Source organism: Tiliqua scincoides, chromosome 2, assembly GCF_035046505.1.
Source record: "Tiliqua scincoides isolate rTilSci1 chromosome 2, rTilSci1.hap2, whole genome shotgun sequence".
In the NCBI taxonomy this organism is placed as follows: Eukaryota; Metazoa; Chordata; class Lepidosauria; order Squamata; family Scincidae; genus Tiliqua; species Tiliqua scincoides.
The window spans coordinates 24217082-24244591 of NC_089822.1; the positions used below are offsets into that span (position 1 = coordinate 24217082).

At 44.5% G+C, this 27510-nt stretch overlaps 1 protein-coding gene across 7 annotated transcripts in view; it reads right to left on the bottom strand.

Moving 5' to 3' along the window:
* Positions 1–27510, bottom strand: part of PDE4D (phosphodiesterase 4D) — a 624208-nt gene that overhangs the window by 85223 nt on the left and 511475 nt on the right. The window contains exon 7 of one of the 7 annotated variants that reach the window (XM_066614482.1): positions 20509–20588. The exons of the other annotated variants lie outside the window; for them this stretch is intronic. Within the exon in view, the coding sequence (XP_066470579.1) occupies positions 20563–20588 (26 nt within the window). The 3' untranslated portion in view covers positions 20509–20562. Of the gene's footprint in view, positions 1–20508; positions 20589–27510 lie in introns of those variants that run through there. 7 annotated transcript variants of the gene reach the window in all.

Sequence of the window (27510 nt, forward strand, 5' to 3'; positions counted from 1 at the left end):
CCTTTCCTCTGCTGCTTTTGAGCACTGTTATATGTATTGTACACTATAGATACTGGTTTTATAACACTGTGGGCGCAATCCTAACTCCTTATGTCAGTACTTTCCAGCAATGGGACATGTACTGCATCCTGCAGTTGGGTGTCACTCACAGAAGCCTCCTCAAAGTAAGGGAATGTTTGTTCCCTTACCTCAGAGCTGCATTGCCCTTATGTCAGTGCTGGAAAGAACTGACATAAGGGGTTAGGATTGCGCCCTATGACTGACACAGCTTTCCCCAAAGACCCTTTGGGAACTAAGGGTGCAGAGAATTTGCTATTAGAGATTTCTCACTCTCCTCACAGAGCCACACTTTACTGGAGAGGAATGACTCGTAACCCAGTTTAAGTTTCTACTGCGTTTAACTCTATAACAACAGTTGGTGGCAGGGAGGGTTAGAGGACCACTTTCCTACAGAGACCCAACCACATATGATTTAGCACAGAAGCAGAACAGGTTCAGCCTGCTAGACTGGATCCTGGAAGCCTGATAGACAGGAAAGAGCCATTCCATGTGTTTCGGAGTGAGGGGAAATTGGAGGGGGTCCAAGAATAGCTGGCAGAGAAAACAGGAGTAAAGGGGTGTTTAGAAGACTGCTTGATTTTACACAATCCTACCTATATGTTGAGATCTTTGAGGGAGACCTTTCTCCATGACCTGCCACCGCCAAACGTCTGGTTGGTGCAAACATAGAACAGGGGTCTTCGCAGTTGCAGCACCCAGACTGTGGAATTCCTTCCCTAGGAGCCCTTCCTTATTAACCCTTAGATAGCTGGCAAACTCTCCCCTTTCAACATGCCTTCCATAATACTTAATTCCTGCCCTGCCTGTGATTAGGTTTTGAGTACATTGTTTGATTTTGCTGTGATTCTGTTCATTTTGTCCTCAGTTGCTCAAATATTTATTTATTATTTGCTCTTATATCCCACTTTTCACCCAAAGTCCCAGTCGCTAATAGTAGTTTTTTATACCTGTTAATGGTTGAATTCTTGTTCATTGCGTTGTTTCTTTTTCTGTTTTATCCTGCCCTGAAGGCTCTTTTTCAAGTGGGAAACCAGCTTATACACTTTGATATACATTAATGTATACATTTAAATAAAATGAGGGAAGGGAGAGCCCCATTTGTTTGGTAGATTTCTGATAACCTGAAAGCCCAGTTTTGAAACAAAGACAAAGAAGCACAGATTTCTAATGCTTGCCTTGCTTAGAGAACAGCCTTTCTTTCTTGGAACCTTTTTAAAAAAATGTTCCATCCTATGTTTCAAGAAGACCACCTTAGACCCAGCTGTGCTATCATCGGAGGATGACAAACAGGCTGATTTTTGGCATGTGATGATCTACAAAATCCCCTTGACACATCAGCTTAAGTTATGCCAGTGGCCTCAACAAAGCATGTCAAAACAGCCTTCCCTTGTTCAGAAGAAAATGTAATAGCCTCAAGAGCAACAGGAGTAGCTGACTGCTGAAAACTGCTCCCTTATGCAATACTTCCCAGGCTGCCTGGGCCTCTCATTTTATACAGCTGAAGGCCATAGTTTTACACAGACAGATGTGGGACAAAACACACAAGGAGCTATGGAGACAGACTCATCAATTACAGAGTAACAAATTGGGGTTTTTTTTTTTCCTATACACTTAAAGTTAATGACTGCATTTGGTAAGCTCTGTTTAGTATTTGGGGGAAAATCTTCCCTGCCAACGTAGGTGCTTGATGCCATGCATGTGATGCAAAGCAACTATAAAGGATAGCAGTTTCAATTGAGGCTGGATAGTACAAGAGTTTTTTTGCCACTGGTTCCAAACCCTTTTCCAAGACCTTGGCTGTATTCAGTAGCCTCTCACCCGCCACCAGACTGCAGATTTTCCAGTCACAACTCTCTCATGCCATTCTCTACCCAACACGTACTTCCAACAGTCTGGTAACCCCCACCCATAAGGTTTCTGGGACCAAATGGTAGACTGAGGTTTTATGTTGTGTCTTCTAATAGCATTCTTCAGCAGGGTTCAGGTTGAATTTTGACATTTGTTGATGCTCTACAACCAGAATTAGTATTTGAACACAGTGATTCATTCATTGAGATAGGACCCAATCCTATTCCCCGCTGGCCCATAACACACAATGCAGCTGGCAGAGCGCTCACTTCATGCTATGGGGTGTGTGTGACCAGACAGCCCAAAGGAGATAAGTAAAACTTTTTCTTACTTACTTCCCTGCAGGCCATGTGGTCTCCAACAGGTCTCCTCAGACCTACACAGGTTATTTTGCTGGTGCAAGTCCTAGGAGTCTTAAGGGGTAGTTCAGGGTGGAGAAATGTGGATAGGATTTTGTTGTGAGCTTCTGTAACCAAGATCCTGCCCCTGCCTGGCCCACTCATCAACCTGAACCTCCCACAATCCTCCCTGAACTTCCCCCACTCCTGACCTACCTGCTCAAGTGGGGCATCTGGAAGCCTCTGCTGCAGAGCCTCCACTGCAGTGTTTCTGCACTGTGCAGGATAGGATTGGGTCATTAATAATGCCCCCCCCCCCAATTTCTTTTTTTCAAGTTAAAAGTCTGGATACTTTCAAAAGGAAGACGTTCCAGCCCTCTGATCATTTTGGTTGCCCACTTTTTCATGTTTTGCAGCTCTACAATATCTTTCTTGAGGTATGGCAAACAGAATTGTTCACAGGATTCTAAATGTGGCCACACCAAAGATTTGCTTAGGGGTATTATAATATTAGAAGTCTTATTACAGGTCTCTTTCCTAATTATCCCTAGCTTGGAATTTGTTTTCTTTGCACACTGGGTCAAGGTTTTCATTGACTCTATCAGGACATATGTGAAGTTCTGATGTTTGGCCCCAATACGTATCACTTACTGATATTATTTAATTATTATTTCCACCAGTTTACCCGGAACACATGTTAAGCTGACTGACTTGTAATTTCCCGAATCTTCACTGGATCACTTTTTAAATATCACTGTTGCATTGGCTAGTTTCCAGTCCTCTGGCATGGAGGCTGATTTAAAGGACGTTGCATACTTTTGTTGGAAGTTCAGCAATTTCACATTTGAGTTCCTTAAGAGCTTTTGAGTGGATGCCATCTGGTCCTAGTGATTTGTTAATTTTTTCCTTGTTATCTGTTTGAATCAGTTCTTCAGAATCCCACCCTGAGAAGGTCAGTTCAAGCATGAGTATCTGCCCTATGTCTTCTTTGCCCTATGCAAAGAATTCATTCAGTTTCTCTGCAATCTCCATATCCTCTTTAACCTTCCCTTTTGTTCCCTCATCATCTAATGGTCCAACTGATTCCCTGGCAGGTTCCTGCATTTGATGTATTTAAAATGTTTATTGTTTGCCTTGCTGTTTTTAGCCATGTGTTCATGATATGTCATTTTTTTGTTCCCTTATTATCAAGCTTACATTTCTTTTGCCAGAGCTTTTTTACTCTTAAGTGTAACTTTTTGTTCTCTTCATTTGGGCAAGATTTCCATTTTCTGACCTTACTCATGAGCCATGCTGGCATCCTTCTAGATCTGGGGGCAATATTCCTACATATTGGAATACATCAACTAGAACATATACCACAAAGTAGGGAAGAAAGCTCCATCTAGGAGGACACCAGTTTGTTACTGTGGTTTTAAATAACTTCTATATACTCTGGAGAGGTTTGACTCTCTTGACTTCTGCTTTCAGCTTCCTTTTTACTTTTCCTCTCATTTTTCAGAAATAAGTTTTCAGAAATTTTCCATTTCTCAGAAATTTTCCAGTTCAATATATATTGAACTGACTAGCACTATTGTCACTGTCCCTTACATCTCACAGTAGATCCTGGGCACCACATAGGAGTACGTTGGGAGATGCCTCCTCTTTGGTCAGTTCCAAGACCAACTGTCATTTAGGGTGCAATCCTAACCCATTTTCCAGCACCGAGGTAAGGGAACAAACATTGCCTTACCTTGAGGAGGCCTCTGTGACTGCTTCCCAACTGCAGGATGCGACACATGCCCCACTGGCACAGGTATGCCAGTGCTGGATAGTTGGTTAGGATTGCGCCCTTTGTGTATCTATAAATTTTCTCCCTTAATCATAGTCCCAGTACAAATTTACAGAGTCAACATCAGGGTAACTGAGGTAATCCATTACTACAACAGTTGAATCAGTCGATCTCCTTGATTTCTTTTCTCAAGTCAAAATCATCCTCAGAATCTGATCAGGAGGGTGATAGCATGTCCCAGTATTACATTGTTGTTTGGGTCTGGTATTACCATCCGAAATGATTCAGCAGTGCAGCGTTTTCCTCCTAAATTTTCTTTGTTTGATTCTATAACCTTTCTGACATACAGAGCTACACCACCCCTAATATGCCTCTTTATGTCCTTTCTGTAGCATTTGTGTCCTGGAATAATGGTATCCCACTGTATTCTCTCCCTTCCACAAGTATCCATGATGCCCACTGTAAATCTTAGCCTTTTCAAAAAGTACTCCGGTGCCTCCAACTTGGTATGGAGATTGCAAGTATTTGCATATAAACACCTCTAAACTGTATCCTCTTCCAAATGTTGGTGCTTTTTTTTCTGCGTGGTTTTTTGCTTTCTTTGATCAACTGTCCTGTACTACTGTATGCTAATTTCCAAATGGCAGTCTTTCTCCTTCTGAATGATCTCTAGAACATTTACACCCTCATCCCTTAGGAATAATTTGGTCCAAACTAGATGTCCCCCCAGTTCCTGTCAATTTTCTTCCAGAGGTTAGTTTAAAAGCAGTTCCATATAAGTTTTTATGTTAAGCACTTTGTCTAGATTCCATCTCTGTTCAAGTGGAGTCCATCCCTTTTGTACAGGCTTGGCAGCTCCCAAAATGTTCTTCAATGCCTAAAAAGTCCAATCCCCTCCTGATACTACCACATGGTCCTCACACTGAAGTTTATCTAGCTGACCCTGAATGTGGTAACCTTTCTGAAAACACTACTCTGGAGTTCTTGGCTTGCAGTATATTATCTAGCAACCTAAATTTGGCTTCTAGGACAGGCCATCTATATTTTCTATTAGTGTCAATGTGCACCATGGTTGCTGTATGCCCAACACTATCTGCTAGCCTATCTAGACAAAATATGATGTCCTCCACACTCCTCAACATAGCAGACAAATCACCATGTGGTCTACATGCCCCATCATGAACCCATCTTTCTATATTCCTAATGACCAAATCCCCCACTATGAGTAGCCCCTCATTCCTAGATGACTGTCCTCAGTATGAGAAGATATGGGTGCATCAAGATATGGGTCCACAACCATCAAGAGAAAAGGACAATTTTCCTCTTTCTCAGAATGACACCCTCCTTTCTCACTCTCTTTGATTGTAGTGGAGCTGTCAGTCCAGGACTGGGAAAGCTCTATCAAGTTCCTGAAGGTTTCAGCCACATACCTCTCTGGCCTTCTCTGGGTCAGCAACTTTGGCTTCAAAAGAACAATTTTGTTCCTTAGAGCCAAGAGCTCATTGCATCAAGACCACATCAAGACCACACTTGCAATTTCTGCCCAACAGATAGATAGGCTTCATACCATGCTCTAGGAAGAACCCAGTCCCCTGCTGGCTTTCCACCTTCATAAATATTGTGTTTTATTTTGTTTTCTTTATCAGAATTTTATGGATCGTTTACTTAAAAAACTAACAGCACAATGCTATGCATGTCTACGTACCCCATCAGTAAGTTCCATTGCTTTCAATGAATTCCACCATGTTCAATGGAGTGCATACAGGATTGCAACCCAGGTCTTATTTTGTATTTTAGTTCCATATTTGCTCAGCTTGCACAGATGCTTACATTGCCTATTTGCTTGGGTATAGATGTCATTGGTACTTACAAGTAGATCTATTAGGAGTGCTGTCCTGCATTAATCTACTTGTGCCTCATTAGACTTAGAGACAAGTAAATCAATGCAGGGTATCATCCTAGTAGATCTACTCATAAGTAGATCAACCTTGAACCTACCTTATCAAGCTTGCCTGGTTTGAGATACTTGGGACAATCATTTGGGACTCTATAGAGAGGATTGTTAGGGCTGCTCTGAACTCCCATTCCTATTTCCATAGTGGGGGAAAAATGCTAAAAAACAAAGCTAGTTTCAGGCATCGCTATGTCCTGTTTGTTATTCTACAACATTGTGTCACTAAGTAGGGAGGGAGCAGAGGAAATAAAAGTGCCACCCATCAGGATGTCCTTCGAATAGCTGGGTTGTTGAACTTTATCGTTAGCAGAATTAAACCAGCATGAGATATCAACCTGTAAACTACACAGGCTGACTTTTTCAGTTTAGTTCTAGGGTCTTCAATCTTCCTTCCCTAAGATTTACATGACCGCATAGTATTAAAACAGTAGAAGTCAGACCTTTAACACCCTTTTTGACACAGTAATATGATTGTTATTGTGGTTACGCTATATGGCATACCAAAAGATTACCACTTGGTGTTAGAGATCAAGAATCCAGGCTTTAAGGACTCTGCGCATGTATTAGTCAGACATTTAATCTGTGCTAGTGGCTAGCGTCTTTCTGAGTCAACCTGTTGGTTTTACTACATTTCCCTGTCATACTGTCTCAGGAAATCAGCCTAGAGGCTAATAAGCACCACAAGTTTCAGTTAACAGCAACCTGATAAACTGTTGAGAAAGAGCCAGCTGGGAATGGTTTGTTTGACGTGACAGGTAGGCCTCTGGAACACATCATAAAACAAAACCACAAAATGAACCTGCTCTTCCAAGTGTCAGGAATAAAACTTGAGAAATCTTTTCTTTGTTTTTCTTAAAACCAAATTTTCCTTCTTTCATAATAGTAATTGAAGCAGCCTGACTACTTCTCTGAAGAAGAAGAAAAAGCATACCTCTGCAGGATTCCTTTCCAGGTTCTAAGAAAGAGTGAGTACTTGCAGATAAGAATCTGTACGATACAAAGTTGTGGTTTGTTCATGATGCCTATGGGGCAAGGCTTGTGTAGCAATTTTTCAGGGGCCCATATGACTCAAATCAGATGCCCTTGCTCAACCTTTGAATCTGCCTGGATCAGTCATGATTTCAGCTAAATCACACACACAGGCTTTGCTTTAGGGAAGAATTTACTAAAGGATTACCCCTCCCCTCCCCAAAGGCTACTGAAAAAATGACTAGGCTTCAGTTTCAGACTTGAGTGTTATGAGGACTGGAAAGAGCAGAGTTTAAGAGCATACACAATTATAAGGTAGCAATGCCTGAGAGCTTGCTATTAAAAATGGGAAACAATCAGTGCTTAATTTCTAAAAGAGAGGTGCTCGGGTTCAAGCCTTCTAGAAACTCTATCCTTCATCTTGATATCTTTCCCATTCATCCCCTATACTCAGGGGCTGGTTGAAGCTATTCAGTAATAAGCAAAAGTACTTTGTACATGGTCAAAGGCACTGCCTTCTTTAATATTACTTCTTATGTTTCATTGGAAGCCCAAGACACAAATTAGGTTTGAGGACTGAACCCCAGGATCTGATAAAACCTTAGGAAAACATTGTCTTCTTTGAGAACGAAAAAAGTAAAAAATCTGGTTAATTCATTGGTATGGTGCTCCCACCCAAAGGACATATTCTTGTTAGTGAAATTGACAAGAATTGCCCCTCAGCATTGTTTGTTTCATCAGAGAATAGGGTGGAGACATTTCTCTAATGCAGTTGTTCTCAAACTGGTGGGACGAGACCCACCAGTTCGTGTAATGGTTCCCCTGTCGCTTTAAGGGGCTGGGGAAAGGGAGAGGCAGGGAAGGGGAGAGGCTCCTATGGGGAGGGCCAGGGGGGTGCTTGTGACTTACTTTATGAAGACAGGGCTGCAGCAGGCTGCAGGAGGTATGGGGAGCCCTGTGCAGCTCTCTGCAGTGCTCTCCGAGGCTTGGAATGTTCGGAGAAAGCGGGCGCAAAGCACCTCCTGCAAAACGGAAGTGCTCTGTGCCCGCTTTCTCCAAACGTTCCAAGCTGCACCTCCTGCAGCACTGTCTTCATAAAGCAAATCACAAGCAACCCCATTGCCCCCGCCCCCTTAGCGGCATGATCCTGGGGATCACGTCGCTGCCCTAGCCCCTCCCCCGCAAGAATGTACTGAGGGAGTAAAGCTCCCTCAAAGTTTGAGAACCACTGCTCTAATGGTACCATTTTTCTGGGGACCCAAGAAGGGGAATTGTAAGGAAAATCACTGGTAAAACTACCAAGTTTCAGTTCCACCTAAGACATGGTGTGGGGGAGGGGGGGAAATGAAGATAGTGGCTGTGGGGTGAGCAGGTAATGTGCTGTCTCACTGACACCAACCACATCATAATATAATAATAATATACAGTATTTATATACCGCCTTTCTTGGTCTTTATTCAAGACTTTATTCAAGGCGGTTTACACAGGCAGGCTTATTAAATCCACGCAGGGATTTTTACAAATTGAAAGAAGGTTCTCTCTTTCAAGAACCACCACGTTCAAGGTGTTACACTCCGATCTGGTTTAACATTCTGGCCTCCATCCTCCCACGCTCCGAGCAGATGGAACAGCTCAGCTGCAGCTTGCCAGCTGCTTCAAGGTCGCACGGTGCCGGTGGCCTCGAACTGGCGACCTTGTGGATGTTAATCTTCAGGCAAATGGAGGCTCTACCCTCTAGACCAGATCTCCTGCCCCTACATCATGATGGAATTGTATCTGAGCCTACTGGTCAGGCAACATGGGCCAGCATCAGAGAGAGCCTAGCGGGGGACTGCCCCTTCCCAGACTAGGAGGAGCCATTATGGTGATCTTTAAAGCACGATAAGGATAACTTGCTAATGGTGACAGTGCATACTAATTGACCCAGGAGAAGATTTCCATGATCATTAAGCTGGTAGAGACTAGTTGTAGCTCGAAGGGGCACTATTATTATTTCTGATCATTTTTAATATTACTACAGAAGCTCTCCATGGACTTAGGCAGAAGGACTGTCCCGGACCTCCTGCCTGAAATCCTTTAATGGCAAATGCCATGGACTGAACCTGGCACCCTATGCAGGGAAAACCCAGGTTCTACCACCAGTGGCATTACTAGGGTTTGCATCACCTGATGTGGGAGGCCAGCGTGTCATCCCCATGATGGACCTCCTCCCATGCAGTGGGTGTGGCAACACCCCAGGTGCTGGGCATGGTGATGTACCATCACCCTGCCCCTGCTAGGTTTTTTGGCTGTACCTTTTGATAGAACACAGATTTCAGTGCAGTTTGTTATACTGCATTCTACATGACATTACTTGCTGATTGATATATAACAAGATGCTATTATTCCTGCAAAACATAATTTTATTTTGGTCACTAGTGGTATCACTCCCCCCCCCCCTCCTGCCTTACTAACACCTTACTAACATGCTGTGTCATAATGACATCTCATTGGCTCTCTGAACACTTAGGGCGCAATCCAGAGAAGAACTTGGGGCAGCGCAAGTCCATTGTGGCGGCCAAGGAGGGTCACAAACGTGCTGTAAAACATGAGCTCCTCATGAGCAAGCCGCACTAGCGCACAGAAGTGCACTACCACACGAAGGCTGAATGCAACCTCCATAGCGGTTTGCATGGCGAGCCTTCTGTCAGCCCAGTTGGGCAGGAGGTCTGGTCTAGAGGGTAGAGCCTCCATTTGCCTGAAGATTAACATCCACAAGGTCGCCAGTTCGAGGCCACCGGCACCGTGCGACCTTGAAGCAGCCGGCAAGCTGCAGCTGAGCTGTTCCATCTGCTCGGAGCGTGGGAGGATGGAGGCCAGAATGTTAAAACCAGATCGGAGTGTAACATCTTGAATGTGGTGGTTCTTGAAAGAGAGAACCTTCTTTCAATTTGTAAAAATCCCTGCGTGGATTTAATAAGCCTGCCTGTGTAAACCGCCTTGAATAAAGTCTTGAATAAAGACCAAGAAAGGCGGTATATAAATACTGTATATTATTATTATTATTATTATTATATTAAGGCTCTGGGGTGGGTGGGGAGGAGGCAGGGAGGAGGTGGGTGGGGAGCAGGAGGTGGGGCAGCCAGATCTCAACCCCCGTTCCGGGGGAGCTCGGAGCGGCATCAAGTTGATCCACTCTCCTTGGACTTGCGCCACCTCTAGAGGTGGTGCAAGTCCAAAGAGACCCACATGGGCCAGGGTGCCTTACCCAGAGGTAAGGGGAAAAGTTTCCCCTTACATTGGCTGAGCCACTTAGGCCCCTATCCTGCACTGGATACAATGCAAGCCTCTTGGCTTGCCTGTTCCAGTGCAGGGTAGGATTGTGCCCTCATCTGTCCATTTTGAATCAAGGAAATGTTCTTTTTTTGTTAAATAAGACAGTTGCATTTTTGTTTTCTAGTTTCTTAGACATAACGTTTGATAGAATGGAGATATTTTACTGCAGTTTTTTCATTGCATTCTGCTGTAAATTACACATCAAATGGTATATAACATGATGGTATTATTTCTAAAAACCGCACTTTTAGCAATTTTGGTTACTAGTGGTTTCACCCCAAGGTGCATCACCCAGTGCGATCCGCACCCCCACCACTCCCCTAGCAACACCACTTCTGCCACAAGCTATGGCATCACCACACTTCTGATGGAGCTATGGTTTCCTATCTCTATGCTAGTTGGAAGATATCAGACAATGAGTGAACTTTTGACTATTCCTACTGCATAACTTTTGAATTTTCTGGCAAGCTGCTCTGAAGGACCCTGGCAACACTAGTGCTGACCCCTGATCCTGCTGGTACTCAGTCAGTATCAGTTTTGTCTGCTCATGGTTTAATGCTCACTGAGAACCCCTTGCCATTATGCAAAAAGGCTGCTTGGAATTCATACAGCTTAAGAGTTAAATGGCTATACTTGCTTAGAAGAGCCAGAAGGAAATAAAGCGAGGTCACCGAAAGGTGATTTGAATGATTTGAGTGACTTGACAGCACTTAAATATACTGCTCTGTTTGATCAATTGTTCAATATAAGATCACGCCCTTTTTCCAGTTTGAGATCTTTTTTTTTCCACACAGCACAGAAAGTAAACTTGGTATATGATATCCTTTTTCCTTATATACAGGGATAGTGTGAATTCATGGAAATGTTCTGTGCTACCCATGTAAGAAATAATCTAGACAATTTATTTCCCGTATAATAATTTTTTCACTACTGTGTAAGGTAAACACAATTGTTAGAGAGTCCATGTTTATACACTTTTTTTGGTGCCAAAATGAAAATACAATACCTTTATAAATTATATGTAAGACCAGGAAACAGCACACTTGCAAGTACCCAGGTAGCAAAACAAATGGAAGTAGATTAATTACTACCTCCATCTTTTTTGCTAAATGTACAAGCTTGCCCTTTATTGCCTTTTTACCTTACTGTATATCTATACCAAGCACAAGATAGGAAGCTAAACATCATTTTATTCACACTGGCTATCATCTAAGGCTAACGTATGACCTGCGGAATCTCTTTATTCGGCCCACGTGATAACTGGGCTCTCTCAGTGCCACCCTTTAAGCAGCACTGCTTCTGCCAAGGCTCTGCAAGGGAGAGATAGAAGGAGACCTCAAATGCAAGGAATGCTGTGAGGAAAGGCACAGACCGAGAGGGATGAGAGGGCAAGACACTGCTGAGGTACTGGGAGAGCCCCATTATTATGCAGGCCTCCATTTCAACAGCACCACTTCTGACAAGGCATCACTTTGCAGACCACCTCCCAGCTACTGAGCTATGAAGTGATGCCTTGGTAAAAGCAGAGCTGCTAAAAGGGCAGCACTTTAATAATTTGGGCATATCCATATCTTGAAAATATGATCAAGATTTGAACATTTTCTCTTCTGTCATTTGCAGTTAGTGAATTCCTAAGTGAGAACAAAGTACTTATTTCTGGCCATCATCTGCTTAATGACTTCAGATCTGGTCCTCAGCAGGTTCTGCTATTTGGTCCGCTGTGTGAAACACGGTTGACACCCCTGATCTAGACAAACAATGCAATTCTGTATTCTAAATGCTTCATTCTGAGCAGTCGAGGACATAGCATATGCCCTTGGATGCTAGTAGAACTTTGCTGCAAATGCACTATGTCACAACTTCACCCCAACCCTGGCAGCAGTTCAGCCTGACACTCACACAACTCCAAAGTGATGGATCACAGACATTTGCACAATCTTGCTGATGCAAGCCCCTAATTGGGGTGACGACATGAACAGGAGAGGGACAAGGAGGAAGAGGAACAGACATAGGACATATCCTATATCCACTACAGATGTCAGACACACCCCTGACATTGGCATAACATTGCTGCAAGTTTAAATGAACCCACAGAAATCAATGGAGAGGAGGGAAAAAGCACCAAAGTCCCAACATCCCCCAGCACTTCCATCCTGCTCACTCTGCCACGACAAAGTGTAGGATACAGACAAGCAGCCTAAACCTATTTAGTGCCCATGCTGTTTCCAGCGCTGAAACTAACATAAGAACAGTCCCACTGGATCAGGCCATAGCCCCATCTAGCCCAGCTTCCTGTATCTCACAGTGGACCACCAAATGCCCCAGGAAGCACACAAGACAACAAGAGACCTGCATCCCGGTGCCCTCCCCTGCATCTGACATGGCCCATTTCTAAAATCAGGAGGTTGCAATACACATCATGGCTTATAACTAAGAAGACCAGAGGTCTCCTCGGGGTAAAGGAACATTTGTTCCCTTACCTGGGGGTAAACCCTTGCCACCTGAATGAGTCTACTCTGACCTGGGCCAGCTATATAGTTGGCGCAATTTCGAGTGGATCCCGGAGGACAGAACAAGGCTGGGATGGGAGAGAGGATATGAGCAATGCTGCTGATGATACTGCCCTCTTCCTGGCCTTGTTCTGCCCTTCTCCTGGTCCAATCTTCAGACCATTCCTCCCCCTCCCTGCCCTGCCCCTCTGCCCACACTGACTTACTGGTGCTGGACAACGTGGACAGCCCACTGCCATACAAACCCAGTCACTTGCTGCTTGTGGCGTCAGCCAGGCTGTGCAGTGCTTGCAACAACTGTAAAGGGCCTTACACAGGCCCCAACCAAATAGAATTAGGCAGCCAGACTACAGTCCTGAGTGTGCTTACTTGAAACCAAGACCATGTGAATTACTTGAGAAGAAACATACACAAAAGTGGGCTTTAAATGTTGTTTTTTTTCTCCAGTCACTGATTTTTGCTTCAAATATATTTGCTAAATGTTAAACCAGCAAATTTACAAGCAAGAATGAGACAGAGCCTTTTACTAGTAACAGTCTAGTAGGTCACGATAGTTTCATTCAACATCTTCTGTTTCTTCTTTTTTTTTTTTGGCAGCTTATTACCAATGATTCAACTTTGGCAAAATATCTTGTCTGATATCATTTCAAACCATTCCCTATCTAGCTGTCCCATGTGGTAGTAACCTTGGCTACAAACAGAAAAACATTTATTTTATCACCACTTCCCACCTTCCAGCAATATGGAAAACCCTGTGTGCTGTAGGATATTATGTAATACGACCAAAATGCTTGTTTTCTTGTTCGTCCTCAGATAAATGTTAAAAAAAAAAAGTGGTCATTTCTAGAGAGAAAAGGTAGCTCAGTACATACATCATCAGCCCAACATGTCCTGCTTTCTTTGGATTTCTAGGCCAGGCTTTTGACTTACAAGGTCCACTTTGCTTTTTACAAGAACCCCTTGAACTTCACCAACTAGATCCAGATGCAAATGAGTGGGGGGATGATAGAGATGGATCCAGGTACAAATTGGTAGCTCGGGTGGTAGAGCCAAGTACACCATGAGCCATAAGTTAGAATAACCTACATCTGAGTTACTGTTGATCAGGGCCTCTAAATTAGAAAACTCTGAGACTTGCCAGCAGAACTGCACAGAGACAACCCATGAATATTTATATTTTACAGGTAAGGAACACCGAAGTTGAGAGATGAGTGACTAGCACATGACCAGCCATGACAGACAATTTTTTTTAAAATCACACAATTTAATTTGGTATTGTCAACCTACAGAAACCTTTGTTCATCTTCTGCAAACTGTCCTGAGCTCTACCAGCAGAATTTTGGGCCCAATCCTATCCAACTTTCCAGTGCTGATGCAGCAGTGACAGCACGCTGCGCACTGCATTCTGTGTAGGGGGGGGCAGTAATGGAAGCCTCCTCAAAGGAATGTTTGTTCCCTTACCTAAGGGCTGCATTGTGGCTGCATCAATGCTAGAAGGCTGGATCGGATTGGGCCTTTAGTCTCCTTTTTGTCCATCCCCACATGATATACTGCAAGTTTGTGCAGGGGTCTTTCCTGTGCTGCTCTGAACTAGATCGATGATGACCAACTGGTAGGAACTGTGAGTGCTGCCCAGGTCAAAAGGAGTCCCTGAGAGTCTTGTGATGTTTGTAATACCTTCTGTTAGTTACAATGCCCCTTGCTGCCATGCCTGCCATGCAACATTTCAAGACCCTTTATAAAAATTGCTTTACATTTTACCTATCTTGTCGGCCCAGTGGCATAATCAACTGGCTTGCTGCCCCCAGACATGCTGGTCAGCCTGCAGCACCCCCACCTGACGTGGAAATAATTGTGGTGACATGATGAGGATTCTCCAGGGGTGGGTTCTGCCTGCCCCTAGATCCTTTCTTGGTGCAGCTGGAACTGAGCTGGTGGCTTCTGAGGAAGTGGTCAGCTCTACTCTGGCCACAAAGGAATGCTCTAGGGGCAAGTTCAGCCTAAAACTTCTTCGGCACGACCAATCAGCCTCACCTGAAGTAATTGTGGCCAATCAGCCATGCTGAGGAAAGCTCCAGTCTCTCTTTGAGCAATCATGAATGGGCCTCAGAATGTCTTATATGGCATAAAAATTTCATTTCTGGTTTCCCTCGGGAAACCAGGACTTGCATTCTTTCAGCTAAAACGGCTGTTCTGAAGCTCGCTACCTCTGCAAACTTCAGAAAGCCCTCTGGAAGCAACCAGGGCATAGTTTCTGTCCCCCTTGGAGGGCTTAAAGGGGCCTTGTGGATTTGATTATCAGTGAATTTCGGCATTTGCAGGAGGTCCAAGAACAGATTACCCGCAGATACCGATGCCATCTCTACAAATGAAAACAGTAAACTAAAATCCACCTGAATTGTGCACTCTAGGTTCCCACTGCAGTGTAATAAAAATCAGATTGCTGGTTATAGATTGCTTACACTTACCGCCAACACTTTGTTCTCTTTGTAATATTACTTTCTTAATACATATTGTGCTGGGGTTATTGAAACCCAGACCCATTTGATCAGGACAAATAAACAGCGAGGACAGATCAGTAGAGATAACTAGAACTCCTAACCTTTTCAAACTGTGATAGAGAAGAAATCACACACCTAAACAATGAGGGCCAGTAACAGTTTCACAAGGAGGAGGTCTTGGAAAAGCCAGCACTTCTACATAAAACTTACATGTGCTAACAAGTTAGTGTTGAGTTGAAGGTGAGCAATCACCTTGACCAGCCAAAGTGACTGTGGCTTCTACAGAGGGAGGCCTGAGTTGATAAATACCTCCACAGGAAGCACTCAGTTAGACAGAAATTTCCAGAGGAGGAGAGATGGTGAAGGAGTTATTTGCTCTGCTGATTTTTGGCTGCTTTCCTGCCTTAGGCAAAGGTTGCCCCAAACCTGAATTTCTTTTAAAAAAAACAACAACAAAAAACCTGCGTAACTGTCACCTTCTCCATTGTTGGGCAACATACATAATCTCAGTTAAGAACAAAAGTTTTCCTGCTGGGGGCCAAACCAGAAATTATGCAGAGCTGCTACTGCTATGGAATTCTTTTACAGAGGGAGAAGAGACATGGAGTAGTGGCAGTTCCATGACTCTTATTACCTCTACCCTGGTCCTCAGATATAAAATCTGAGTTGTGTCTCTGTGTGACCCATTCACTGTACTTTAGCTTTGAAAGAGGCTGCCTAACTGCTGTCATGTTTGTTTTCCCATTGGGCAGTAAGGGAGGGAGAGCAAGGATTAAGCAAACCAACAGAATCCCATCTTGGGTCTGCAAAGTTGAGAATCTTGAAAAGCACTGTGACTGCTTTATTCCAGGTACCTATAATACCAGGTTATTTAAAAAAAACAAAACCGCTCTGACAATTCCAGTAAAATCCTGTTCCAGTGTCTAGGTTAACTGCATTGGAGGCCTGGGACAGAATGCACAGGTCACAGGATGAAGCTGTGACTCATCTCCTTTTGAGAAAGACACAAGGGTACTAAGCCTGAAATACTTAACTTGGAGACATGCACATCCCTAATGAATACTCTGTTTACATCAGAAGTGAACTTCCTTTTACATGGCATAAATAGTGGTTTCTTAGAAGTATTCTTTGCTTAATCCCCAGACCCATTCATTAATCCTAGTGTGCTAGTGATAATTTTTTTGTTGTTAAACAGAAGAAAAAGGAACTACCAGAACAACTAGGAGGGGATGTCAATTAGGGATTTGCACATGGCAGTGAATAGACTCCTGCTAACTCTTTCCTAATCTGATGAACTGTAAGCTTTGACTCCTAGCCTCCCCAACATGGTGTTCAGCCTGCTTTATAAGCATACACAACTCCAACCAACAGGAAACTCAGTGTGCCACTGCGGACTAGTAAAATGCTTTGAACTGCAGGCAATACGCACACCCAAATTACATACTGTGATTTTCACAATATTTGAGCTGTTCCACAATGCAGAAGCCAATTATTCTTGGCAAGAGCTCCCAGCGTGCTTTCCAGCTCGCCATCACTCACATGTGGAACTGTGCCACATCAAACGAACCAAGTCATAAATTCCATAAATCCCTTGCAGATGAAAGTCAAGTATGTGAGGGGAAAAGGGCTTGTGGTGTGCAGACCGTTTAGAATAAACAGGCTGTCATTCATCCGCTCAGAGGTGTTATCACTGCAACAGGAAAGAATGATGGCTAAACAGTCAGCCAAGGATTGGCTGCTGACCATCACCAATGAAGAAGGTCCAATACGGATTTTAAGAAGCGGCAGACCAGCGTTCTTGTGAAGAAATAACATTGCAACAGGAAATGCAAATGTCCCCCCAAAACAGGCTGCTTGTATCTTGCTACTTCATTGTGTCCTGGGCATTTTAGGCATTGTTTTCTGCTGGAGTTTCATTATTTGTGGTGTGACACCAAAAATACTGGCATTCAAAGAGCCTTTGGGTCTCCAGGCAGAAGCTTCCAACCCACAACCCATCCTAGGAGGCTAAGGAAGTGGTAAGATCTTCCTGTCTGCCGCGTTGGCATCACAGGCTAGGCCAATGTATTGCCCCACACACACTGTTGCTCCTGATGACTGTTCAGAAAGTTCAGCCCCTGAAGGAAATGACACGGGCTTGCCTCCCGACAGGACTGGGCGATTGAAAGCATATTCCATCAGGACTTCTGCTTCTTGCACTCAATCTGGGTTGCTCTTGCACAATTCAGAGCATTTATTCTTTACTGGGGAAGTGTTACCCCTGAATTACTGAGAAAAGGAATGCGAGAAGAAAGCACTTCTTAAGACCAATATGCATTTTCTATCATTTCACAAGAGAATGCCAGGACAGCTGGAATGTTTAGCCACGGTCAGTGCCAGTGCAAATACACAGTGTATTATTCATCTTCTATAATAGTCCAGGGGTGCCCAAACCCCGGCCCTGGGCCCACTTGCGGCTCTTGAAGACTCCCAATGTGGCCCTCAGGCAGTCTCCAATGAGCCTCTGGCCCTCTGGAGACTTGCTGGAGCCCGCACTGGCCGGATGCAACTGCTCTCAGCATGAGGGCGACTGTTTGACCTCTCATGTGAGCTGTGGGATGAGGGCTCCCTCCACTGCTTGCTTTTTCACATCTGTGATGCAGTAGCAGTAGCAAAGAAAAGGCTGGCCTTGCTTTGTGCAAGGCCTTTTATAGGCCTTGAGCTATTGCAAGACCTGGAGATTCATTCATTCATATAAGTTCATCTTTAATATATTCATTTATGTAAACTTATGCAAATTTATTCAAATTTTAAATGAAAATTAATTCTTTTTTCCCCTGCCCTGACACAGTGTCAGAGAGATGATGTGGCCCTCCTGCCAAGAACTTTGGACACCCCTGTGTAATACTAATAACCTATACCACGGCAAGTTTGTTAGCCTCTGTGTCCATCTAGGGAACCTGCAAACTTTCACGTTGTCAAGAGCTTTCCAAATGCCCCTTTCCTATAGGGATTATATGTGGGGAATTTTTGTATTTTAGGGATTCAGCACTTTAATATCAGAAGTCTCTACACCAATTTTCACACCCTCCTCTCAAATCTATTTGCACGCAGCAACAGAGTTAGAGAGGACCGTCATGCTTAATAGGCCTGAAACCAAAAGCGCTAGAATGGACAGGCTTGTGGGTTTGGCATGAGGTGTCATCAATATGCAAATGACTGCCAGCTCTACTCCTCTTTGCCAGTCCCCCATTGGAGAAACAGTGGATATCCTGAATCAGCGCCTTGAATTGATGAAGCACTGGATGTGGGAAACCAAACTGAGATTAAAAGCAGACAAGACAGAGGTTCTTCTGGTGATGAAATCTGCTGATTTGTTGTTGGTGAGTTTACTTGTTCTGAACAGGGTTGTACTCCCCTTGAAAAATCATATTCGTAGCTTGGGAGCACACACTCCTGGATCTAGCCTTGTTCCTGAATACACAGGTGATGGCTGTGGCCAGGAGTCCTTTTGCTCAGTTTTGGCTGGTGTACCAGCTGTGCCCATTTCTGTCTCAGTGGTGTGTGTGTTTGTGGGGGTGGGGGCTATCCTACCTTGCACACCTGATTTAACCTCTGGGTGCCTCAGATGCTTTGATAGGGGAAAGGGCTGAATCACTCTGGTCCTCTTCATAAGGCAACTGTATGGAGCCTCCACTTAGGTACATTCTTAGATGCATGCTATTTAACATCTACATGAAACCACTGGGAGAGGTCATCTGGGGATTTGGAGTGGAGTGCCATCAATATGCTGATGACACCCAGCTCTATCTCTCCTCCAGGGTGGCGGTTGAGGTCCTGGAGCGCTGTCTAGAGGCAGTGAGGATCTGGATGGGGGCTAACAACCTGAAATTAAATCAGGATAAGACAGAGGCTCTCCTGGTTCGGAAATCCTCGATGCAGGTGCTGGACTATCAGCTTGCGCTGAATGGGGTTGCACTCCCCCTGAAGGAGTAGGTCTGCAGCTTGGGCGTCCATCTGGACTCGCAGCTGCTTCTGGATTCCCAGGTGTCGGCTATGGCTGGGGCGCCTTTGCTCAGCTTCAGCTGGTGCACCAGCTGTGGCCATACTTGCATCGTGCAGACCTGGCCATGGTGATCCATGCCACGGTGACATCAAGGTTAGATTGTAATGCGCTCAGTGTGTGGCTGCCCTTGAAGATGGTTCGGAAACTGCAATTAGTGCAGAAAGCGGCAGCCTGAGTACTTACTGGTGGTAGGCAGTTTGACTCTGTCAGTCCGCTTCTCCAGCGGCTGCACTGGCTGCCCATTCGTTTCTGGGCCCAATTCAAGGTGCTGGTTTTGACCTTTAAAGCCCTATACTGGCCTGGGCCAGGGTATCTTAGAGATCGCCTACTCCCATACAATCCGACTCGTCCTCTTAGGTCATCAGAGAAGGCCTTTTTACAAGTGCCGCCACCTAGGGAGGTACGTGGGGCGGTGGCAAGAAATAGGGCTTTCTCAGTAGTGGCACCAATGCTATGGAATTCCCTCCCCCTTGACTTAAGAACTGCTCTGTCTCTTGAAACTTTCCGGAGAGGCCTGAAGACTCTTCTGTTTAGACAAGACTTCTGAGTTCCTGGCCTTTTTAGCATTTGTTTAACATCTTTTAACACCTTTTTAACACCTGGTTACAGACCTGATCCTTTTATAAACTGCTGCTCTATGCTCTTTTACGCTTTTATCTGACTACTGTTTTTTAATGTTGTGTTGCAAATATGTTTTTATCTGTTTTTAAACTATGTTTTTAAATTTGTTTTTAACCTTTGTTGTAAGCCGCCTTGAGTCCCTCCGGGGACCAGTAGCCTGTCCTTGCTCTTTCCTTATCAACACATTACTGACTGGTTTCTTACGTGCTCCCATTGTCAGCTGTGCCCCATTTCTCCGCCCTTGCCCTGGTGACCAAGGAGGCCAGAACAGGAAACCCTGGCTCCTCTCAAGAAAACCAGAATTGCCCACCATTTCCTGCTGTGGCTTCCCCAGTGTCTCTTCTGCCACCTGTGCATCATCCCAGTGTTGGTGTTGTCCATAATGGAGAAAAGGTGTGCCATGTTGGACTCCAGCCACAGTGGACCAATTGAATTTATCCAAGCATTTGTCATCTCCAATTTGAATTACTGTAAAACAGAGTTGATCCTGAAGACTGTTTGAAGCTTTGGAACCTTCAGCTGGTACAAAATACAGCTACATAGGTATCAAAAAGGGGTAGATAATATGATCATGTTTTGCCTTTGTTATTTAGATCAGTGGTGTCCAAAGTTTTTGACAGGAGGGCCACATCATCTCTCTGATACTGTGTCGGGGGCTGGGGAAGAAAAGAATTAATTTTCATTTAAAATTTGAATAAATTTGCAGAAGTTTACATAAATGAATATATTAAAGATGAACTTATATGAATGAATGAAGGTCTTGCAATAGCTCAAGGCCTATAAAAGGCCTTGCACAAAGCCAGGCTGGCCTTTCCTTTGCTGCCACTTCTACACCACAGACATGAAACAGAAAGCAGTGGAGGGAGCCCTATCGCACAGCTCACATGAGAGGTCAAACAGTCGCCTCATGCTGAGAGTAGTTGTGTCAGGCCAGAGCGGGCTCCAGCAAGTCTCCAGAGGGCCAGAGGCTCATTGGAGATTGGGGGCTCCCTGAGGGCCACATTGGGAGTTCCTGAGGGCCGCAAGTGGCCCCAGGGCTGGGGTTTGGGCACCCCTGATTTAGATGGCACTGGGTTGCCAATTTGCTTCCAGGCATGTTTAAGTGCTGGTTATGACTTTTAAAGAATTAAACAGTTTGGGATCAGTGGCATACCAAGGGCAGGGCAGGAGGGGCAGTTCTCCCCAGGTGTTAAATACACCTGGGATGCCAAATGCACTAGTGAACATCCAATAGACCTGGATCCACCAGGCGATCTCAAGGCAGAGGCCATGTTTACTTGTGGCTTTGAGTGACCCACCATTGGTGTCAAATACTATGAGACTGCTTGGGATCCCACTATTTTCTGAGGTGCAGCCTGCTGAGCTGCATGATAAGGGCCTCTTCAGTGATGGCCTCCTCTCTATGAACTTCCACATAAGTTCATTTTGCTCCTTCCCTCTCACTTTTTCAGAGAAGGCTGAAAACACACTTGCTTTGGTTGCCCTTCCCCAATTATTTCTAATTGTGCTGTTCTCTCTCTCTCTCTCTCTCTCTCTCTCTCTCTCTCTGATTAGATGCTTTGTAGTTGCTGGTTTTGTTCTTATTATTTTTATTGTATTTAATATTTTGCTATAAACTAACTTCAATCATAGGGAAGGGCAGGATAAAAATATTAAAAATAAATAAAATATAGCAACAACCCACTTGGTTACAGTCCAGTTTTACAATCAAATTTTCACATACTTTCCCATCACTTGACAATAATACCACTGTGACAAGAGATGTTGTTGAAATTTTTTTTTAAAGATAACCGGAATCCAGAGGTGGGTTTGTAGCTTTACTTTAAGCAAACCCAGTCCAGACCAAATGGGAGGAGGTGTGAGGCTTACCAGATCTAGTGGGGATTCTGCCAAGGGCCTAAAGAATTCATAAACAGTATAGGGTACATCTATGAAAACATGGGACAAAGATGTAATTGTAACAGGAGGCCTGGGCACATGTTTCTTCTTAAAATTCAAGACCCTGGAATTTATGGGAAATAGAACTTTTATGAACTGAGAGGCAACTGGTTTTATGTATCTTTTATAAAGGAAGCACATTTTTTTCCTGAATAAAAACTTAAGGAAAAATGTTTACTATTTCCATTGTTTAATATAAACCAATTAAAGAAACAACTTTTAATCCAGTCAAAGCACTAAACCTACAATGTGAATATTATTCAGAAGGGTAACGGTGTTTGCAAACAACTGTTATGGGCCCTGCAATAATTTTGGTCATATCCTCCCTATTGCATTTTGTAACAGTTCCAGACACATCCCATTTGCTGTTACTGGAAAGATGAACAGAACATACAACTGCTTTTGTTTAAGCCACAGCATATGCCGGATGGCGTCTTTTTCATCATGTAAAATGGGAAATTCCAGATTTCATTGAGATTTTCAATGAAATTTCTGCCATGGAACAATGCAGGATTTCACAACAATTTTTTTACTGGATTAAAAAAAAAATCGTAACTCATTTGAGCCCCAGCATAATCTACTGGTATTTTGTGTGTGTTTATAGTGGAAGCACCAAACCATTGTCATGTACATCAAACATAGGACAACAATGCCTGGACAAACAAAGAAATGAAATGGCAGGGATGAAATGGAAACTTACTACTTTTAGGCTGCAATCCTAACCATACTTCCCTGAGAGTAAGCCCCATTGAACAAAATAGGACTTACTTCTGAGTAGACCTGGTTAGGATTGTGCCTTTAAAGATTTTTCTGTACATCAGACATTCTAGTTCAAGCAATTTTGTTTTATAGTAACTATAATGCACATGGAGAGGTTTTAAGAATAATTATGGTCCTTAAAATGCTTAGCACCAGGTTTTCAGAATCTATGTAATTCACAGTGGCACTGAGTACTACTTTCTCCACTGAGAACATGGAAACCTGTACAGACAAGATAACAGACTTCTTGCAAAAATATTTGTTTTTTTCTCCTCCTTTTCAGCAAGAGGTCATGCAGGAAAAGCACCAACAATTGTCCCATTGTTAAGACACCAATGAGATACCATTTGAAAATGAATTATAGAAAGGATGATCCTGAGGATGTATTGAATGGCAGAAAAAATTCTGGTTATTGGAGATACAAAGTGATGCTACATGATATATGGCAGCAATGTTAAACATAAACTAGATCAATGGCAGAAAGATGTAGCTCGGAAAGTACGAGATCGAGATGAAAAGACACACACAAAAACAACCAACTACCCAGGAAGTGAGCCAAACATATGACAGATGAGTCCATATGGCAACATCTTTGGGAAATCAGAACTGAAAACAGTCTAAATGGAGAATTAGCTCCCATTTTTGTAACGGGACAAATATTCAACAAAGATTTCCCTACATCCGGGGAGACTGCATTCATCACATGTATATCCTCACTTCTCTTCCATGAAGTTCTGTGAGCGAGAAGAGAGGTGGACTAGCCCAAGGTCACTAGTGAGTTTCATGGCCAAGCAAGGGTGCTTCCTTTCGAGGACAAAGTAGCCACACATTATCAAATAACTTTTGACTGGTGGGATGTTCAAACTGAGAAAACAATGGTAGCTGCTCAACATAGTTTGCCTCCAAACCAAGAGATGAATCTGTAGAGTAGTGCGTTTCAGTCCTTGTTTGGGGCAAATTGTGGTTAACAGCAACTATAGTTTCCCAGCTTGGATGTCACAGCAAACAATGGTAGTCTAAAGCATGGAAGTGAAGGAGGGAAGACTGCACTCAGGGCATGATCCTGTGCTTCGCGTGCTGGCTTACCGCCATAAAGCACGCTTGCAGGGGTTAGTGCTGGCTGAGCACCAGAGCCAACCCAGTGCAAACCCACACTGGGACAGTGCCAGTGGGAGGCTGGCGATCTGGTGCCAGGTGCTCTTTGTGAAGTGCCTGGGGGTGGAGAGGTAAGATGGGGCATGGGGGGAGGCAGGGAGGAGGCATTCTAGGGGCGAGTGGAGGGTGGGGGAGAGGGATGGCAGGGGGTGGGGAGTGGGGCGGGAGAGATGGGACCGGCAGAGCGCAGCTCTGGCGGATCCAGAAGCCCATGTCGGGCCGCATGACCCGACGCGGAACTCCTTGATTCTGTGCCAGCTAAAGAGACACTGCAGAATTGAGTAGCCCCATTGCAGGGCTACTTCCCTACCTGGGGGAAAGGGGCAGAAGTCCTCTTCCCCTGAGGAGCCAGCGGCAGCTGCCTGATGTGCACAGGATACCACGGCAGCCATTTTTGGTGCTGCGGCAGCCCCGTACAGCTCAGGATTTGGAAGTGACTGCCCAATCTATCTAAACCTCTCCACACTGCTGCACTGTGCTGGCAGGGGTTATGCTACATCCTGTTGGGGAGTTCAACTCAGACCCCTGCCAGCGATATCACTGGTGCAAGTCTGTGCTGATCTGTGTTGGCGAATCAGAACTGGGAAGGGGGATAGGATATCGTATGTGCCAGTACAGCCTATCCCATCCCTCTCCTGGGCCCATTCTCCATCCCGTCACAGCTCTTCCCGCATCCCTGCACTGTATAGCATTGAACTTGCATGCTCCGGTGGGTGTCTTCTGCTGTGCCAGCATGCACGGGAAAGCTCTGGCCCTCCCACTGGCACTACTAACTGTCGAGCTGTTGCAATGTGCATTACAGCACGTTTGTGACAGCTTGTGCTAGACGAGTGCAAGCTCCACTGACACAAACCACAAATAGGATTGGGCCATAAGAGACTGTCGAAAGGAAAGGGTGGGCATGACTGCAGTGGTACTCCCATGGTTTGGCTGTCAGCAGTTATCTCTGAATTTATCTACTGAATGACTGACTGGATAAGCCCTTATTAACTACATGCATGCATGTCAGGAAAGTGGACTAGGGGGTATAAAAATTGTGAATTTGTTGACTGCCAACATGCTTCTCAGCTGTACTCAAGGTAGCTAGAAAGCAAAAAAGGGAGAGAAGCTTTTTTTCTTGCTCTTTCAATTCATTTTCACTAGAGAAGCTTCTTCACTAGAGAAGAAGTTATTCTAGGTTGTAGTTGCTACTTCGGGGATGAGTATTTTCTGTGCAAGTGCTGACCTTGAAGTATCTTTGGCGGCTTTGATGCCTGGAGAGCAGTGTGCCTTACTTTCATTATTTGCTGAGTGCTCACAGACAACTTAATAAGTAATTAATACTAATGTGTTAAAATTAATACCAACGTGGGCCACTCACATGGCATTAACTCATTTGAATGTAGAGTTCACTTATCTGTGGACCTCAACCTGTGTATCACACTGCTTGGCCACCCTTGTGTGGAAAGGATGCCTGTTACGCAAACCCAGACCACTGCGTCCTGCTTACGCAGCATGTATCCTGTACCCCTGTGGTGTTGCTGATAGTGATCTGTGGCTGCCCTTCTCCAGACTTTCATGTCCTGTTGTGGAGAAGGATTTCACAATTGCTGTTTGTCATGGGCTGTGGACGCTGGTACACATGGTCTGGCTTCTAAGACACCATCTGCATCTCTTCCTGGGCAGTTGTGTTCATCTGCATAGCTTCGGGGGAGAGGGGACCATGATATACTTGCCCAGCTCCCTTCCCTGTTGGGTTCTACTCCGCTATTCCAGCAGCACAGTGTTTGCCTAGCCTACTGCCATAGCCATCCCTGTCATAACTTGAATGCCGATTAGATCACGGCCATAGTTTCTATTGTTCCCCAGTTCCAGACATTTGCTTTCATTTTGCAGATAAGAACCAAACTGTTTGGAGGGTGGTGGGAAGGGACATAGGACACCCCCCCCCCCATCACAGCTCCTGCAATATACCTTTGAGACCTTTCCAAACTGAAGGATGGAGACTTTTTCTGCAGATGCTTGCTTTCCAAATCTTTCTGATTCAGCCCAGAAAAAATATGACACTTCAGGGGCACTGGAAATTTTGTTTTGTTTGGTGGCCAAAGGCCCCTGACCAACAACCCACATGGGTGGCACAGCTTGTTTTCCTAGAAAACAAAAAAGGCTCAGAAAATCTAATTATCCCTTTTCGCTTGGGTGAATTTTAAGTACCTTCATCAGTACACTGCAGCTTTTTTCCTCCCTTTTATTTACAGGAAATGCAGAAGCAACTGGAGAGTTCAGCTGGAGCCACAGCTTCCCTCGCCTCCTGCTAACAGCGGCTTTTAATTTTCAAAAGCCCTGCAGTTGCTTGGTGTGGTTTCAAGAGCAGGGGTGCATTCTCCCTGCTGATGACTGTGCTGACGTCAATGGCATTCTTATCATGCTTAGTACAACATCAGAAACCAACCCTCAGAGGCTACTCTTGTTCAGCGCACTTTGGCTGCTGCTAATCTCTGGACTGGAGTCTTCGAGCAGAAGGGATTGCACAGACTGCTCTTGGTTTTGCAAGACAGCATGTCCTGCAGAGAGATGCATGTTTCTGAAAGGGTTACAGATTCCACTTTTGTTTTTAAGAATTGTTGAAATGATTGTAATTAGCCACACTAGGGCAGTTTTACGCATGGCCCTTATGCATGTGGAGAGAAAATACACTATTTATAACACAAGCTGTTTCAACCTCCTCTTTCTCTTTTTCCCCTTCCCCTTTAATATTCAATTTCCTTATGCACAGTGTCCCTAAACTTGGCGCTCACCTGCCAAGTGAACCTACGTGGCTGGCACAGGAGGATTTGTCTTTCTTGAAAACAGGAGCTGCCAATTTTTTCTTGTGTAGTTCTGAAATCTAGAATGTACACACAGATGACACTTAAATGTGAATGCTTGCTATGGGTCAAAGGGAAATATAAATTCATACTGAATGAGCATTCCAGAACACTCCTCCATCTTATTTATAAATAAGTGTGGCATTCCCAAAATGACACCGCACAGAACAAGTGCCCTTCAGCACAAGCCTATGCACTGAGTTCAGTGGGGCTTACTCCAAGTAAAGTGTGCAACTGGATTCCAGCCTCCTTGTGTCCAATATTGGTATATTATCATTATTTATAAAGTGTCATCTGTGCATATGGTGCTTTATAAAGACTAAGAGGAGAATGAGAGGGGCTTGCAGTCAAGATGTAGACACAAGGAGGCGACAGAAGAAGGGAAGGGGAATGGAGCTTACAGCACAATCCTATGCATGTCAAGCTGCTCAAGCCTCTGTGGCTATAATGGTTATTGGACAGCAGTGCTTCTCCCCAAGCAGCAGGTTATTTAATCCCTGATGCATATAGTCTAATCTACCTTGTCAGTTTTGGGAATGACCACCACGAAAATTGGGTTGTGACCCACTGGTGGGCCATGGACCCACAGTTTGGGAACCACTGGGGTAGAGGATTGCAGCCTTAGGGCCCAATCCTATCCCATTTTCCGGTGTCGGTGCAGCTGTGCCCATGGAGCATGCACTGCATCCTGTGGTGGGGAGGCAGTCAAAGAGGCCTCCTCAAGGAATGGGAACATTTGATCCCTTACCTCGAGGCTGCATTGCAACTGCACCGGTGCTGGAGAGTTGGATGGGACTGGGCCCGCAGTCAGGAGAAATATGCTAATAATCATCTTAAGATCAGCTTAGGTTTCTTGGCCTTCCCAGTGTGGGATCGAGAT